Raw genomic sequence first — 18,254 nt, forward strand, 5'->3', positions numbered from 1 at the left:
CCTGTGGTGTATTCCTTTGTGCCCGTCTGTCTTATCCTTCGGTTACCATGCATCGCCATGTGCAGCAGAACCCCAGGTATCCCCTGCAATGAGGCTCCTACCCAACCTGATTACACGGGCCCTGACAGACTGCATCTTCTTCTGCATTTTCTTCTATTTTCTTCCTTAATCTTCTTTTGCATCTCTGCGGACATAATCCAGCAAGTTCCGGCAATATTCCGCCACCTCACAGATCCTCCAATCAGGGGAGAGGAGGTCACTGCAGCGCTGCCATTTTGGCAGATTTTGTCAGGTTATGTCCCTGAAATCCGGACTTAGAAAGAAGATTAAAGATTAGAGATTGAAGATAAAAGAGAGAAGAGAAGGGAATAGATAGAAGATGCAGAAGAAGCTGTAGAAGAAGAAGATGCGGAAGTGGTGAGCAGCAGTAGTCGGCAGAGAAGGTAGAGAAACATTTAGTGAGAGAGAGTGAACGAGAATGAGTGTGAGAGAGTTATTAAGAGTGTGAGACAGTGTGATTGAATGTGGACCCACGGATATCTGACCAAAATTCAGAGCTTTTTGCTTTGTTTTTGTCTGATTCTTGGGGGGGTCTGGCCTCATTTTTGGGGGTTTCACATGAATTTATCGAATTTACCAAAATGCTGTAAATTTGCAATTTGTACAGACCTAAATGTATAAGTCTAATATGTGTGTAACTGTTTTAGAGTGAGTCTTGTTAGTGTGAGTGTGTATGAATAAGCTTGTGAGTGTGTTATAGTGCGTGTGTTAGTGTGTAAGTGTTTGTCAGACAGTAGGGCAAGGAGTTGTGAGTTTATATATATTCTGTCTGCCTTTGTGATATGGGGTGAGAGAACATTGAAAAGGATGCCCTTTCTACCACATATTTTCCAATCTCTGTGTACAGATGCAAGGCCTCTCGTTACTGTCTGAGATCTAGTGCATTGCACTGGAAAAAAAAGAACATGACACTGTTTAAGGGGCAATACACATGGCAAGCTCTGCATAAACTCATCACTTCAAGGCAGGATCCCTGAAAAGTGCCCTTGTTGAGGAACAGGAATTATTTTGTGGGGGGAGGGGTTCTATGTTCATACTAGACTTGGGTGCCAGCCAACTCTTCGTGTTCGTCTTTGTGGGGGAAAAATCTGTGTATTCCACAAATATTCGCCTGTTCCTGTGTTTGGTTCGGGCAAATATGCTTGTACATTCTTAGTTTTTTCCTGTTTTTTTGTAGAAGTGGTTAATACGGGGTTAACGTGGTATGCACTACGCAGCAGCTTTGGCGCCAGGATTTTAAATGTCCGTACGAGCAACTCTATTGGTTGCCGGCAGGGGCCTCCTCTGCCATCAATCAATTAAGTGCACCTGTACTTCATTGGTTGATGGCAGACAAGCCCCCTGCTGGCGACCAATAGAGTCGCTCGTACCGACTTTTAAAATCCCGGTGCCGCAATTTGGCCGGGTCTCTCCCTCTGCCTAAGGAGACCCCTACAGGCGACCAATGGAGTCGCTTGCACAGCCCTTTAACTCCTGACGGGGAACTTTGCCTGTCTCTCTGCTCCAAGAGTTAAAGGTCTTTGACTCCTGACGGCGAACCTGCGGATTTCCGCTCCCAATATCTATGCAGGATCGCAGGGGTCAACTGGAGCGGAAATCTGTAGATTTGCCGCCAGGAGTTAAATGTCCATAAGAATAACTTTATTGGTCTCCGGCAGGGGCCTCCTCTAGCATTATCTACGGATTTCCGCTCCCGCAAACCCCTGCAATGCTGTGTATATAAGGTAGGCTAGATGGGGAAGGGACCAGGGAGAAGAGGAAGACAAACACGAAGATTCTTGTGTGTCTTCGTCTTCGTATACGTTTTTCCCCCGCCATGTTCGTATGTTCGGTATTCGGGCTGAAAAACAAAAATGCACTCTACGTGTTCGTTTTCATGTTAGCCGGATTATGAATGCACAAGTCTAGTTCATACAGTGTGGCTATAAATTCCTATGACCCTTATACGGATAGCTATAATGCCCACATGAGTTCTGGGATAACAGACTGCATGCCTAGTAGTAAACTAATCTATTTTTTTTTAACATAAAATAATTTAACAGAGGTAACCTTGATTTTATTAGTTTGCGTTGGCATGTTTTCTGCTCTGGGACATGATTTCTGGATATGATTAGATCTAATGAAGGAACAGTATGAGTTTAATAGTCTTGGAGATAAGATAGAAAAACTGCTGTAATCTGTAATAGGGATAACACTGTGTATTTGACTTATTTCCAGAAGGCATATTTAAACACATCTCTTGTTAATATATTTAAGATGTATGTATGGTTATTTGCTATCTTAAGTACCTACTAATTCAGACTAACGTGAAGTTTGGAAATAAGGAGACATTAAAAAGACATGTAAAGAGTGAGATTTCCCTTTGGGAACGGCCCCTGAATGTTGTTCTGAAACAAAAAAGGCCCTCAGATTTCGTCCGAGCCGAAGGACTGGTAAACAAAATTTGTTACCCGTGCTCGAGTCTTCATTGTACAGCATACATGTAATGGGTTTCATACAGGAGAACAGAAGGAGGCAAAATTGTGACAAAAATTCTTTTCAAGCATTCATTTTTTATGTCACTATGCAACAGGTAACACCAGGACAGGTTGGCAGAGACTTCTAGCACAATAAAGTGATCTAAAAACGTTTGTCTGCAACAGAATCTATTGTTGCAGACAGTTCTATTTTGGCTCAACAGGTGCAACATGGTTATCATTTTATACATAGGCGAAGATGGCTACGTTTAAGAAAACATTAGCAGGTATTAATGTGTCCATCCTAGGTTCAAGTCATGCGGAAATATAACTCTCTGGATAAAGCCTGGGGACTCGGCTTTATGACGGTCCATACCTTTAACATATCCCACAAAGCTGTGATCCCATTGGGCAATCATCCTCCCTTACTGACACTGCATGTCCGGAAGTGACATCACTTCTTGGCACGCAGTGTCAGTGAGGTAGGATGGATGATGCAAATTGCGGGACACGATTGGATTGCTGCTTAGTGAGGTAGCCGTAGGCCACAAGGAACATAGAGAGGGAAGTGAAGGATACAGTAAGTACTCTGTGTGTGTATGTTAATGTATATACACTACCGTTCAAATGTTTTTGGTCACTTAGCCATTTTTTTGCAGACATTTCTAGCTAGTAAGGTGGAAAAGGGAAACAGGGCAAAAGAAAGAAAGGAACAGAAGGAAAGAAAGGGAAAAGAGGCAAAAAGAAAAAAGGTGAAGGCAGGAAAACTTTATAGCTGTGAAAAATAGCTGGGGCCTCCCTATGAGACTTACATCGGAGGTCCCAAGCTCCTTCTACACACACACAGTAACATGCTTATACACACTAACACACTGTAACATACTAACATACATACACACACACAGTCATATACCGACACAGTAACACATTTACACACACAGTAAGCACTAGGAAATAAAACCATATCACAGAACATATCATGGAATGGGTTTTGGTTTCATTGGCATTGCACCCCCCCCAAAAAAAAAATAACAAGCCCAGTAACACCAGTGAATCTAGAGAAGAGGCCTTTCCTGCATAATTGCTTCAGGTTCAAAGCTTCATTCACTACCCACTCATTCTTTGTCTACCCTCTGCCCTACTCAGCTCTATTGGGGCCAGCCACAGTTCACCTTAACTCAGTCATACACCTTCCTGCCTCCTAAATAAACAGGGAAAGGCCCATAGGGACAGTCCTGGGAAGTTCCCAGGTATGCATGTAATACTAATGTTCAAGTACACATCTCACTAATTGTAATCCTTGCATAGATTAATCATCTTTACAGGGCCCATGCACATCTACTATAAAAAATTGATCCTAGCAGTTCGTTCTAGGTAGTTTTTAGGAAAGCGTATTGTATGTTCAAGTACTAATTAAATATTGAAGTGGTTCTGAGTGGTATTAGCTTTTATTTTTGCACTTTTCGCATGTAATCCTAGAGGTTCTGGGCAGTTCAATAGTGCATCATGGCACCTTCTTAATTAGTGAATATTTAATTCTATAATAGCTCCTGATTTGGAACCATGAGCCATTGCTACACAAGGAGCCAAAAGAAAATACACACTTAAAGCAAAAATCATCTTAAGGCATTCAAAACTAGTTTACATTTATGTATGTAATATATACTTTTGGAATAAGACACATTGTACAATTGTCTTAATCGATTGGACATTATCTAAAATAAACATAAGAAAACAATAAAAATATAACAATGGGAATTTCCCAGATTTATTGTGTCCATTGAATCAACATGATTACTCCAAGGATAAGTAATAGTTGTATTAGATATTTAATTTAAAAAAATATAAAAAAAAAAATAAATATCCAAAAAAAAATAATTAAAATGTCTACATACATGTACTAAAATTAGCCACAGTGGCTCCAGGGTTTCCTTTAAGGGTGTCTCCTTACAAAAACAGAGTAATTAACAAAGTTCTGATAAGAATATTTCTCAAAGCATTCCAAGACTATCACTAGATTTACCTCAGAGTACCATAAAAATGAAGGTAAGGACATAAAGTAACTAGCAGACAACCCAGCTGAGCTCCTGCTAGGACTGAGATTTAACTACAGAGATTTCTCAGTCGCAGACTGCACTTAAGGAAGGATTGAGTTCTTTAATTGCAGTTTGATACATTCGTTTTATATTTAGTGATGAAGTTTTCTCGATCAGAAATGGATATGGGAATTGCAAACTACAGCGACATTTTAGATCCAAGCTACACATCTTTAGAGTTCGACAATATGCCGCTCCTTTTCAATGGCAATGGTGAGTGGTCATTTTTACTAAATTAAATTCTGTTACGGTTAGGCAATGACTATGCATGTTAAAAGAAACCTTATTTATCGAACCATATAAGCATTTAATATGTTTTTATTTTAGATCTTGTGATACTAATGTTGTCTTTATTAAAGTTAGTAACATGCAGTCTAAAGGTTCCATCTTTATTAATTTATTTAAACTTCATCGTCGTGAAACCATCATTGATTGAAGTACTATCTTTTGATCACTGATATACCTAACTTGGTTTTTGGGTTTGTCAGTGGCAGATAAGTATGTTTGGGAAATCCCTTCACTCAATAGTATACATCAGAATTGTTGGTTGCCAAGGACATGAATCCAAAGTGTCTTAAGTCATTTCACAATACGGGGATTAATTTTGTTTAGGTATGTAAAGAAACTGTCAAGATTTGATAGGTATTGTATAAGGATGAATGAGCATTGTTGGCTCATTTATGTAATTAGAGGCTAATGGTTAGCTATGTGATAAATTAAATATTTATCTAGTGTAACATTTTAACTTTTATCTACATTTTAGAGTGTGCATTCTAGGTTGTGTTAGATGATAAAAGTATTTACAAAACATGAGCAATATATCCATTTAGCATATGTTCTGACATTACGCCTCTAGTCCCTTGACTGCACTTAATACTTAAAACAAATTATGTTGTTTTGCGACTGTTAAGAAACAATACTTCAATCCAAAAAGTATTTTCTAAAACAGAAAATCTTTCATTGCTTTCTTTGTGTACCTTTTTTATACTCTTATACTTTTATACTTTATATTCTTGTTCAGTTATCTACATGTATATAGAACATATGAAACCCTCACTGTCTTTCCTATAATGTACCATGAAAGCTGTAGGATAATAATAATACATTCAAAAGTGGTTTGAAGTTTAAATATAAAACATTTGTCTAAGATCTTGTATACCATGGATATTATGGGCTATAGGGTGTACCATGGCTACCACTTACCTAATAGGTTTTCTGTTTCCTGGATACTGACATTTGTAGAGGCTTTAATAAGGATAATTTTGCTTATTTACTGAATATCTCACCTGGTAAAACTATTTTAGGTATTGTAAAGTGAATAACTTATTAAAAAAATGAATCCTGTCCTTGATACTTGCAAACTCACCTGTATGTGTATCTTTCTAGTATTGCTAATGTTATCTTCCTGCTCTCTGCATTTGCATGATTATACAAATACATTAAAAAGCTGCTGAATCCAGCCTTAGGAGGGTGAAATAAGAGGTGAATTTAAACTGTGCAAATATTTAGTAAGGTAGGCTTTGTCCCCATCTGAACTTAGGTACTTCCTACATTTTTAAACAAATATTTTTTGGAAATGATTACACTGACTAATTCCATTAATTAACATCTGGAAATGCAGATGAAAGACTGTAGTTTTGATCCCTCCGTGTTTAGTTTCTCTCCAACTCCTCCTATAGAGATTAATGTTAGGTCACTTTTTTATTGTACTGCACACGAGGAGAATGCCGATTCACTCCTACTCACCAGTATATTATGATTGATAAGGTATTATGTGACCATTAAGCAACTATAATGAGTATTATCTGTGTATAATTCCTTGATAACACCACAACAGATCATAATGTACAGCAACAAATGGTAGTTTCTTAGAATCCTTTTAGATACATGAACAGTAGCCCCTGTGTTGCAATGCCTGAGGCAGTTTGGGTATTGCGCAATTGTCCCAGCCAGTGGCCTACATCTTGATGATTCAGATGAACAGACCAGATACCAACCTTGTCCCATCTACACTGTGGTGCTCTGTGCTTAGCCAGTGGACAAACTCTGGGCAGCTGGGGGTTCAGGCTTTGGGCCAGACCTAGAGCAGAAGCCCACATAAACACAGGAGATCCCCAAATGTGTGAACAGAGAACATTTTTTCAGCAAGTGAGGTTGAAAACATTATTTGTACGGAGAATATGTACAAATACAATTATTACCTATAATTACCTTACTTTTTTATATTTCTATCATTGTACAAAAATATTTCATTTTATAGTTTTGTAAAAGCAATTACATAAAATATATTTTAACTCAACAATTTTATGGACTTTTTTTATAGGGAATAGTAAAAAAAAAAGTCAAGAAACATTTAGATAAGAGTATACAAACTATAAAAAAAACCTTTAACGAGTGTTTTCTCACATAAAGAAAATTCTTTAAATTGAAAATACATTATAATTTCTTAATATCTAATCTCAATCTACTCTAAAAACATAAAAATATAACTATTGGTTGCATTTATTGTACAGTAACAGAGAAATTAATACAATGAAAAGTTATAAAAGTATAAATATAGACACATATTTATAATGTATACACATTACACGAAATTACATGAAAAGTGCATAAAGTGACAAGTCCGTTTGGTCCACTGTCAAGTTCTCTCAGTCAGTGGTAACTTTTGGCTATCACCTCTAGGACATACTATTACTAAAGATGTTTTTTTCTCTGTTTTTTTCTTACCAGATAGCTCCTCAGGAGATACAGTCATAATGAATGCAATTGATAATGGGGTCAACATTCTATGTGCCATATGTGGAGACAGAGCTACTGGTAAACACTATGGTGCTTCAAGTTGTGATGGATGCAAGGGGTTCTTCAGGCGTAGTATCCGAAAAAGTCATGTTTATTCTTGCAGGTACTTAACATATTTATTGGAAATATGTGACTCTAGATACATTTTGCCAACCTAATAAGATGTTTTTTTTACCATGTTATCTTATGGTACCATTATCGTACACAATTCGATTTAAATGTTAAATTACCATCACCACACCCTTTTTCATTCTTCAAAAATTCCTAATAAAAATAAGGAAAATGGGCTTGAGTACAGATCCCTTAGAGACTCATTTAATAGCCTGACCTTCCTTGCAATAATGCTCATTAACTACTTGGCCTTATTGCCTGCCACCAAGACACTGTGTATCCATTATTATCTTCTACTTATATAGCGACAACGGTACATTCAAAGGGTATAACACATATAACAAAGATTATCTGATATTTTAGGTAAAAGGGGCCCTGCTCACAAGCTTGCAATCAATTTAATTATTTTTCACTTTCAAACAAAATTATATCTGTTATTTTTCCTAAACTCTGTATTTTATATTAATGTAATTGTGTTTACAAATAAAATATATAGATATAAAAAACTCAGTATGAACTTTATTAAGGGGAACTGTATCATAATGTCTCAAGATGTACATGATTATGAGTTATTTCTCATGTAGTGTTGCATTTGTGAAGGTGGATGAAGACAGAAAATGGGAGACCTTCTTTGCAAATGTATATTGCTTTTCCTCAATACAATATAAAATACAAATAAAAATGTACATTACTGATTTTGTAATGTTGCTATATTATGATTATTTTCCATTATGCATTAGGTTTAGCAGACAATGTGTTGTTGACAAAGACAAGCGGAATCAGTGCAGATACTGCCGTTTAAAAAAATGTTTCAGAGCTGGAATGAAAAAAGAAGGTAACTTATAAATACTTTACAATGGATGTTATTAAACCTTTGAATGTTATTTTTTAATGCAATATATTTCTGCTCACATTTCTAAAACGAAAGTGTTAAAACAATTAAAGGAACATTTTTTGCATGAACTCAAATGCATTTTACCACATGCAAATGAAAGCATGCATTCTTTAGTTACTGGGTGAAGAAAATAAGACTTCTATTTCAATTGGGAGAGATGATGTCACAGAAAGCGCAACCATTTTGGAGACGTCCTCTCCTTTAACCTCCAATATATAAAGAACAAGAACACTAGAAAATGAAGATATCGCCATAAAACCAATGTGATTTTACTGCCGATGTATTATTTACACATAAGAAGTATACATCAGAGCATTGATATGTTATCATAGGAGATCATGCACCATATATTTTATATAATAAAAGAAAACAGAATAGCTGTTTATAGATAACCCCATATAAACCCTAAAACAGTGTATACTTTTTAAATATAGAATAACACTCTTCCTTCTCTCTCCATATTGTACTTCCCCATATTGTACAGTTCTTGGCTATATCTGCCATCTGTTGCTATAATCTGCCTTGTTTACTCCATAATCTGAAATTTAAATCAGCAATCTTTACATTTTATTAACTATTATGATATAATTAAAATATGTGCCAAAGGTATGTTATAAAATACACCTGCTAGATGAATAGTGAGTTATGCAGGGCTCAATATAAGTAATTATTATTATTTATTGTTTTAGATAGCACCAACGTATTCTGTAGTGCTATACAATGGGTAAACATAACAAGTATTAAATAAAAATGTGAATTATAAAAACAAGATGTAAGGTGGGCCCAGTTTACAATTTAGAAGACAGCTGTACCAAACTTTTAAGAATAGTCACTAATTAAATAACATCTGTAGAAAGCGAAAAGGGAAATTCTAATGCAATCTTGTTTATGTATCATATAACAATGAGCACTGTAAATATGGTGTATTTTAACCAGATTTTTTTTTTCATTTGATATTGTCAATGTTTTATTTTTACAGTCTTAAAATAAAGAAATTTGGTATTAGAAAAGTTAGCCATCTAGTGGTCAAATAAGTAATAACATCTGCATTACAATTGTATAACCTATAATGATGGTTTGTGTCACTGTATCACTAGTACATTAGTGTATCAGTTATAGTCATGACTGTACATTTATTTTGTTGCACTGGTATTCAAATAAATTCATGATAGAAGAACAAAACCTGACTTACTTCAGTACAATAGTTATTTACATTTAGTTAAATTTGGTGGCAAATAACTATCTGAGAAGCAAAATGTCAAAGACTCCTCATACAAAATCTAGATAAACATATAAAATGGCATTGATACATTTACAAAACCCACTTTATGTGAAGATGATGGGTGCTCAAATTCCTGTTCTAATAATCTATATGAGTATTCACACATTACGTTATTTTTTCACTTGTTATTATGTTGCGTATTGTTGATGGGCCCAGGAAGGCTTTGTTCAGTAGGGTGAGGAGAAGCGATAAGACAGCACTTAAACAACTTCTTATGCTAAATATTCACAAAACAATTAGTATACAAGTATATTTAGATACATGTAAAGGCTACAATTTCCAAATAACTTAACCCCTTAATGACAAAGCCCGTACATTTGGATAGCTTTGTGACTATTAATTAAAAGTTGTATTCTTTACTAAATCTGTATACGTAAATAAGTTATTTTAATGTGTTTCTAATTCTATTTACAGCTGTTCAAAATGAAAGAGACAGGATAAGTACCAGAAAAAACACATTTGAAGGAAGCAGTATTCCCTCTATTAACACGCTGTTACAGGCAGAAATTCTCTCTCGTCAGGTACCCGATAACTGTTGTGTGAAGCTTTTCATCAAATTCTTAATGAAATGCAATCATTCTGTACAACAAAATACGTAATATTGTTTTTAATAATATGATTATTTAAAAAAAATCATGGAACATGCTGCAGTCTTTCTCAGCAGGGGCCGATACCAGCTCCAGTATGGTATTTTTGGTACGTGCAAGCTCTGGATCACATAAAGGATGCCTCTGAAGCTGAACACATAGTGTGATTTAGAATGTTAGATTGCAGAGACTAGATTCCTGATCACTTGTGATCAGCATACAGTAAAATCACATTATGAAGAGAGAGAAATCAGTACTAATTCATCCCAAAGATGTTACAATTCTACATGTAAAAGGTTCCAGGAGATGGGCATTTACATAATAGTTAATTCCTTAACACAGATTTTTTTAATTTACATTATTTCTTCTGAAACTTTTACTCTGTGGGCTAAATATAATTTTTTATGTCAATGATATTTTAAACAGTGTATTAATTTTATTTTATGTTTTTAACATTGTTAGGTGGCAACCTCAAGTTCTCTAATTACGGATGTAAACATGAAGAAAATTGCCACTGTTACTGATGTCTGTGAATCCATTAAGCAGCAACTATTGGTCCTAGTGGAGTGGGCTAAATACATCCCAGCTTTCTGTGAGTTACCATTGGATGATCAGGTATATAGATACATATATTTATATACATATATATATATATTTATTTTTATTTGTATCAAAACCACTGCTAATCCCAACTCTACATTTCAACTAAATGAATTTCATGGTGTAAAACATCACCCATATCTCAACTGGCTGAAAGGTCTGCATGTATGATGCCGACTTTAACCTCGGTAACTTGCAATTTACAAACTGTTCCTTTGCATACACTGCTTTGATATTTGTCACATTTGATAGTTGATATTTGTTCCAGATCATCCAACTAATTTGAATATTAAACTAGGACAACATAAAACACAAAATGAACACTGACTTTAACTGATGCAAAAGAGGCCTGACGTTCTTTACATGTTAGTTTGTGTTCTTTTGTGACCTCCTGGATGAGTAGTTGATGATTTTCTTTTCGGAGGAAATTTGGCACTTTGTGTTTGCTCGGGTTATCTTTGTCTAATATTAAAATTAGTGTGCAAAAGGTTTAGGCAGGTGAGAAAAAAATCATATAAAGTAAGAATACTTTCCAAAATAGACATGTAAATAGTTTTTTATCACTTAGAAAAATCTAAATTAAATCAAGATTTGGTTTGACCACCCTTTGCCTCCAAAACAGCATTGAATCTTCTAAGTACACATGCACACAGTTTTTCCAATCACCTTGGAGAACTAATCACAGTTCATCTGTGGATTTAGGCAGCCTCAGTTACTTCTCTGTCTCTTCATGTAATCACAGACAGACTCGATGATGTTGAGACCAGGGCTCTTTATAGGCCATCACTTACCATTACCAGAGCTCCTTCTTCTTCTTTACGCTGAAGATAGTTCTTAATGACTTTGGCTGTATGTTTTCACCTGGCTCTATGTGAAAAAGTTATTCTCCCCTTAGTTAAATGGAACTAATTTCTGACTTGCATTTGCAACTTAGAAGAAACGTACTGCTTACTTGCTTATTTTTTGTTTAACTTGCATTTACTCAACTTTTGTAATTGAGTATATGTCATATTGCCACTGCAAATGGCAGTTAGCAGTGTAGTCCATTTTTGCTAAATTTGAATTTTAGCAACTAGATCTTAGATCTTGTCTGCTTGTCAGACTTACACCTCAAGGTACCATTTTTCCTTTATGTTTGTCTCAAACATGTAGCTTTGTTTAAATAAGACCAATGATTAAATACATACTGTATAATGTTATTATTTTTGTTCATTTTTCCCCATTTTTAAAAGGTTGCACTACTGAGGGCACATGCTGGAGAACATCTTCTCCTTGGGGTAACAAAACGATCCATGGTTTACAAAGACATTTTACTCCTTGGTAAGGCTCTAATCATTTTAATTTCAGTTATTTTAACTGAAATTCTTTATTTTCTGTAGAACCACTTGATTTGAGATAACAAAATCACTGAATAATTTCCCCCTTAAAATAATTAATATTTTGTATAAGCCCTCAACTGTGTTCCACGCAACACAGGCCCTTTCAACATAGGATGATACAAGGTGCAAATAACAAGGTAAAAATAACACGTCCACACATGCGTTGAAGTGGCACCATTATATTCATGATAAAACCAAAAGCAGACTGCTGAGAGGGTGTCCAGACACAAAGTTTGAGGACCATTGTTTATTTTTTATATAGAGTCACTAATTTAAAGTGGATACATGTCTTATTAAAAATGATTTTTAGCAAAACAGATATGTTAAGTGAACACAACAAACAAAAAATAGTAGTCATTAACGTGTACAAAAAATGAATTATTGGCTGCAGGCTCTTATATATCTGTGTCAACAAATTAAAGATTAGAATAACCCAAAAGTGAGTCAGTTCAGTCTATCAATATTATTGTGTTAAACAAGTAATTGGACTTGACAAAATACATAAAAATGAAAATCTTTATTCTAAACGTAAGAAAGGCAAGCTGTCTGGGAGAGGAAAGGCACCATGTGTGAAGTGCTCTAACAACAAAACCTAGAGTTTAACTTACTTTTGGCTGTCAATCATTGTCTATGACAAAAAAAAAATCCATGTAACATAAAATGTATTTTTGCAATGGTCAAACAATGTGTATTTACAATTTACAAAAATAATTTTCTTTCCATTTTTGTTAAAATTAAATCAGATGTTTACATATAAACAGAGGCGTTTCTACCGAAAGTAGCGCCTATGGCAAGCACTGAAATTCCGCCCCTGTCCAAATATCTAATCCCTCTCCCTCCCTTATCACTCCCTAACCCCTCTCCCTCCCTTATCACTCCCTAACCCCTCTCCCTCCCTTATCACTCCCTAACCCCTCTCCCCCTTTGTAGTTCTCACCTTGAGGTCCAGCGACGGAAGCACGAGGCTTCTGCCTTCTTGCACTGCTGCAGTGCCCGCTGCTTCACTGCTGAGCGCCTTAATATGACGTCATATTTCGGCGCTCAGCACTGAAGCAGCGGGCACCAGCGAGCGGCTTTTAAACGCTGTCTTTTTTTTTTTTTGATGCGGGGGAGAACGAGGGGTTGCTAGGTGCCCCTCTCCTCCGCATCAAAAAAAAAAAAAAAGACGGCGTTTAAAAGCCGCTCACTGGTGCCGGCACCAGGACGGAGGCAGAGGCCTCATGGAGGAGAATGAGGGACGCCGAGCGGTTGCTAGGCGCCCCTCTCTCTCCTCCGCATCAAAAAAAAAAAGACGGCGTTTAAAAGCCGCTCGCTGGTGCCCCTTTCAAATGGCGCCTATGGCAGGAGCCATAGGTGCCATACCCTAGATACGCCTCTGCATATAAATGCTCCTATAAATAAGGATGCCGCCTATAATTGTTGTAAAACGTTGTTTGTAATCTTTTTGGCTATAATAACAATAAGGACACAAACGTAGACTTCAGTAATAATTAAATATCATAGTTGCCAACAGTGTCTATTACTTTCTTCGATTTAAGTGATTATTGATTTTTTTTCTACATTTAACATACATATTGCTGAGAGAAAACCTGACTTGCCAAATATGCAATTCTAAATCGTATTCTTTTTCTCAAGGTAACAACTACGTAATTCATCGCAACAGCTCTGAAATTGAGATTAGCCGGGTGGCCAATAGAATTTTAGATGAACTAGTCCAACCATTTCAAGACATCCAGATAGATGACAATGAATATGCCTGTCTAAAGGCCATTGTATTTTTTGATCCAGGTAAATCCTTTCAGTCACCTGAATTTCTGTTTATTTTTTTTTTGCATAAATTTACAGTAGATAATATGTATAAAAAAACAGCATCCTTCTTTTCCTTTGTTAACACTCTCCAAACCCCTCTATTTATTTGTTTTTCCATTTTTTTAGAATACATTACACAAAAGTATATTTTCTCTTTAATTTCGTCATTAGGCCAAATCCCTATACGTCCATTTTTGCAAAATGATCTGAAACACATTAAGAAATCATTTTTAGGAAGCATATAACCATAAGGGTTATTAGAAATGTTTCATTTTCTAACAACAATAAATACCAGGTTTATTTTCAAATAAGAAAAAACGAATTTTAAGTGTATATTTATAGATCTATCCCCACCCACAATCTCTACAGTCACTGTTCTCACTGCGGGATGCCGGGATAAAGAAAAGCCATATTAATTATACCATTTTCAATTTTTACCATTTGTATTTTTTTTTTGCCAGATGCGAAAGGACTCAGTAATCCAATGAAAATAAAAAACATGAGGTACCAAGTACAGATCAGTTTAGAAGACTACATTAATGACAGACAATACGATTCTCGAGGAAGGTTTGGAGAACTTCTTTTACTGTTACCCACGCTCCAGAGTATTACTTGGCAAATGATTGAACAAGTTCAATTTGTGAAGCTGTTTGGAATGGTTAAGATTGACAATCTACTCCAAGAGATGTTATTAGGAGGTGAGATATTTCACTGAACCAGAGGGGGAAATAATAAGGCTACTACAAATGTGTTTGTTAAATGGACTTTAATACCAGTGAAACAAGTTAACCCTCTTAGATTCTAATTCATCTTGGTACAATGACTTAAACATAATATTACATGCCTGGTGCTAACTCGTTAGGGTCAATAAAACGTATCTTTTTAAATAGGTGGATGTTATTCATTTAGATCAACTACCTTCACTTATTACAAAAACAAAAGACGTTACATTGGGGCTTGGATGTAATTCACTGTTTATTTTAGTTATACAACGCAATGGTGGAGCATTTATGATTCGAGATGGGTACAATTAGGCACTGATGAACATAATAAACAGAAAAATAAACCACAGATTAAAGGCAATTTAGAAATGAATATTATATGAACTTTTACATTACTAAAAATGATGTATGTTGTTTTCTTATGTTTTTCTTTACCTTAGGTTCAACCAATGACTCTAATCACATTCATCATCCATCCCATCCTCACATAGCCCAAGATCCTCTCTTAGGTCAGACTCTATTAATAAGTTCCATGTCTACTTCACTACATTCTGAACAAATAGGTAACTTTGGCCTATATTTCTTTTCTTTATGTATGATGATACAGACTGTTTTGTTTATGTTTATTGTCCTTTGAGCATTTAAATAAAGACATAGATTAAAGTGGATAATTAGAAATATTTATTTTCAGTATGAAAAGAACATTTTCAATAGTATAATAATTAAACAGTATGCTTCACAATTACTAATAAATAAATAATAATATAGGCTTTATTCAATGGCAAAATATCGTTTTGTATTTCAATTATTATATTATTGCTATTTTTATATCACTTATCTTTATTTTTAGCCATTATTCATTATTAATCTGGCAAATAAAACATCGATAAGATTGCATTTATTACCATCTTTTACATGGTTCTGTGTCTGATATTCCATTTGTATAATTTTTCTCTTACCTTATATTTTAACTCTTTCCTGCCACATCTCTCGAAAACATAGCTCCAATTATTATATGTTACTCCCGGCAATTGAAACGCCAACCACAGCATACAAAACCACGCGGTTTCTTCAGAAGTGCTGCCGCACGGCTGAATGATACTTCAGAACATCTGAACTCATTATATTAAACCGACAAAGGGTTAATATAGAACACATTGAGCAAGTTGTACAATTAAAAATAATCAGCATAGTATAGTTTGTAGGCAGGACATAGCTCCAGAGAGATAATATCATCACCTAGAAATAAAATCTGGACACTAAAAATCTACGTAATATATACAGACTGGATACTACTGGATTTACCTTGGTGACATGGTTCAGTTTACTAGCTTGGTATCTTTCATCTAACATTGAAATTTTATAAAAAAATAGTGATTTTGATACAAAATGTTTGTTTGCTTGCAATGTTAAATTAACAGGACAACACATAACAGGAATAAGATATGATCTACCAAAAAATATTCTTTAAAATCTGCAAGCCTACTCCCACTTACATATTTACCCGTATCTCTTCCATGGTATAAAGATTAAATGATTGTCTATATTAAACATGTTTTTATACTAAAATGGTGAATTTGAATGATGTCATACAATTTAGAAGATTTTGACATTGTGATGGAATTTTAAAAAACCTGTTTGTCCAGGAAATTTAGAAATATTGGGGTCGCACTAAATATTTTTAGAATGGTAAAAGGAGAAAATATTAGGGAAAAAAGTATTTATTATTTTAATGTAGTAGTGTACTTGTTTATAATGGAGGCATTCATTTTCTATGCAAATGAACACATCCCATCTTTGTGCAGGGATTCTTCTAGTAATGATAATATAATTTACAAATAATACTTATTTTTTACTTATTGCTTATGCTAATTATGATTTGGTATCACTCTTATTCAAATTCATTCGGATGTGACAGTGTACATATTTTATTGTCTTTGTAGCGACTCCAGAAACACCCCTGCCTTCACCACCACAAGGATCAGGACAGGAACAGTATAAAGTATCAACAAATCATGCAACAGTCATCACACATCAATCCATGTTAAAACAAAAACCACTGTGAGGGAAAGATTACAGATGACGTGAAAACTGCCATGGAAGACTTTTTTCTGATACACAAAGCCAAAAATGTAATATTTCACAAAATGTATCTCACCGACATGCAACATTTTCAATTTGATAATATTTTATATTCATTCTTATTGTACTTTTTACGTATGCATTATTTTACACTAATTTGAATGTTATTGCTTGTAGAACTGATATATGTTCGGTAGTCTGTAATAAGCTAACAAATTGTTGTCATATTAATTATTTCATACAACTATCACAATGTATATAGTAAATAATTAATATATTACATTCTGCAAAAATAATTCATTTTTGATACATTTGTTTATGTTTATAATTGATGGAAGTGTCTAATGTACCAGTTATGTTATAGAAAGTATAACCTGGGGTTAGTATTCTGTAAAATCATTGATACTATTAAAACAACTCATATACAGTTTACACTAAATTGCAAAATACTGTTTTTAGTGAATTAGGCATGCATCGGGTTCATTACCTATTACCATACATTTAGCAACAACAGTATGCTAACGTTGGGTCTCAATAACTAGTGAAAGCAAATAAAACATCTTAACATTTTATTTATTAAAACTAATTATATTAGATTTATAATTATGTCACATTTATATTGTTAGTTTTACTTTTAAAGGGAACATGCCCAGTGACTGCATTTTAATGATATTATTATAGAAGCCAGACTCTTCTTTCTTCTGTCTACCAAGCTAGAATGTACAAAGAGAGTGAACTCAAGTAAGGAAGAATGTGGGGTTTAATTAAAAAGCAGGAGTTTGCTGGAGATCCACAACATACTGATTTCACTGTTCTGGGATGGTATTACTCCAAAAATGGCTGAGCTGATCATGTGTAAAAATGTTGTATGTTCTGTGAGATGACTTTCAAGAAATCTCACTGATTTAGCTGCATTATTCAGGGCCACCTAAGCCATTCGAATGAGTTGGGTTGAGTCTTAAAGGGAAACAACTATTTATTTTAATTACTGGTATCAAATATACAGCACTGTATTTTATTACCTAAGAAAAAAATTTTTTTTATGGGACATCTTCTTTAATAATGTAAAAAAAGTGAGTGAGGTTCATTCAATGAAATGGACAGGTGAGTTTTTAAGAGATTTATCAAACATTTTACTTATTTTGATTTAAGACAATTAGAGTGATAGAGAAAGCTGGAGTCATTTTTACTGTGCTGTCCCCTTATCAGCCAATCCATTTCTATGATTTTGTGTACTTATATTTTACTTGCTGCTTTTTGGTAGTGCTTGGATTTTGAAAGTACCTCAGTACGTAATAACTCATTTCCATTGATCATAATTCATTTACCAATGACCTAGTTACTAGAGCGTCTACTTTAATGTTTACACTAATGTG

At 34.7% G+C, this 18,254-nt stretch overlaps 1 protein-coding gene across 2 annotated transcripts in view; it reads left to right on the forward strand.

The window, feature by feature from the left end:
• HNF4G (hepatocyte nuclear factor 4 gamma) overlaps positions 1-17,450 on the forward strand; it is a 36,386-nt gene extending 18,936 nt beyond the window's left edge. The window contains exons 1-10 of one of the 2 annotated variants that reach the window (XM_053466343.1): positions 4,599-4,825; positions 7,343-7,514; positions 8,263-8,357; positions 10,114-10,220; positions 10,749-10,901; positions 12,119-12,206; positions 13,901-14,053; positions 14,536-14,772; positions 15,237-15,359; positions 16,740-17,450. In XM_053466343.1, coding sequence (XP_053322318.1) covers positions 4,711-4,825; positions 7,343-7,514; positions 8,263-8,357; positions 10,114-10,220; positions 10,749-10,901; positions 12,119-12,206; positions 13,901-14,053; positions 14,536-14,772; positions 15,237-15,359; positions 16,740-16,861 — 1,365 coding nt within the window. In that variant the 5' untranslated portion in view covers positions 4,599-4,710 and the 3' untranslated portion in view covers positions 16,862-17,450. Of the gene's footprint in view, positions 1-4,598; positions 4,826-7,342; positions 7,515-8,262; positions 8,358-10,113; positions 10,221-10,748; positions 10,902-12,118; positions 12,207-13,900; positions 14,054-14,535; positions 14,773-15,236; positions 15,360-16,739 lie in introns of those variants that run through there. The other variant, XM_053466345.1, reaches the window with a different exon arrangement.
• The last annotated feature ends 804 nt before the right edge of the window (positions 17,451-18,254 follow it).

The sequence above is a fragment of the Spea bombifrons genome, chromosome 5 (genome assembly GCF_027358695.1).
Source record: "Spea bombifrons isolate aSpeBom1 chromosome 5, aSpeBom1.2.pri, whole genome shotgun sequence".
NCBI lineage: Eukaryota > Metazoa > Chordata > Amphibia > Anura > Pelobatidae > Spea > Spea bombifrons.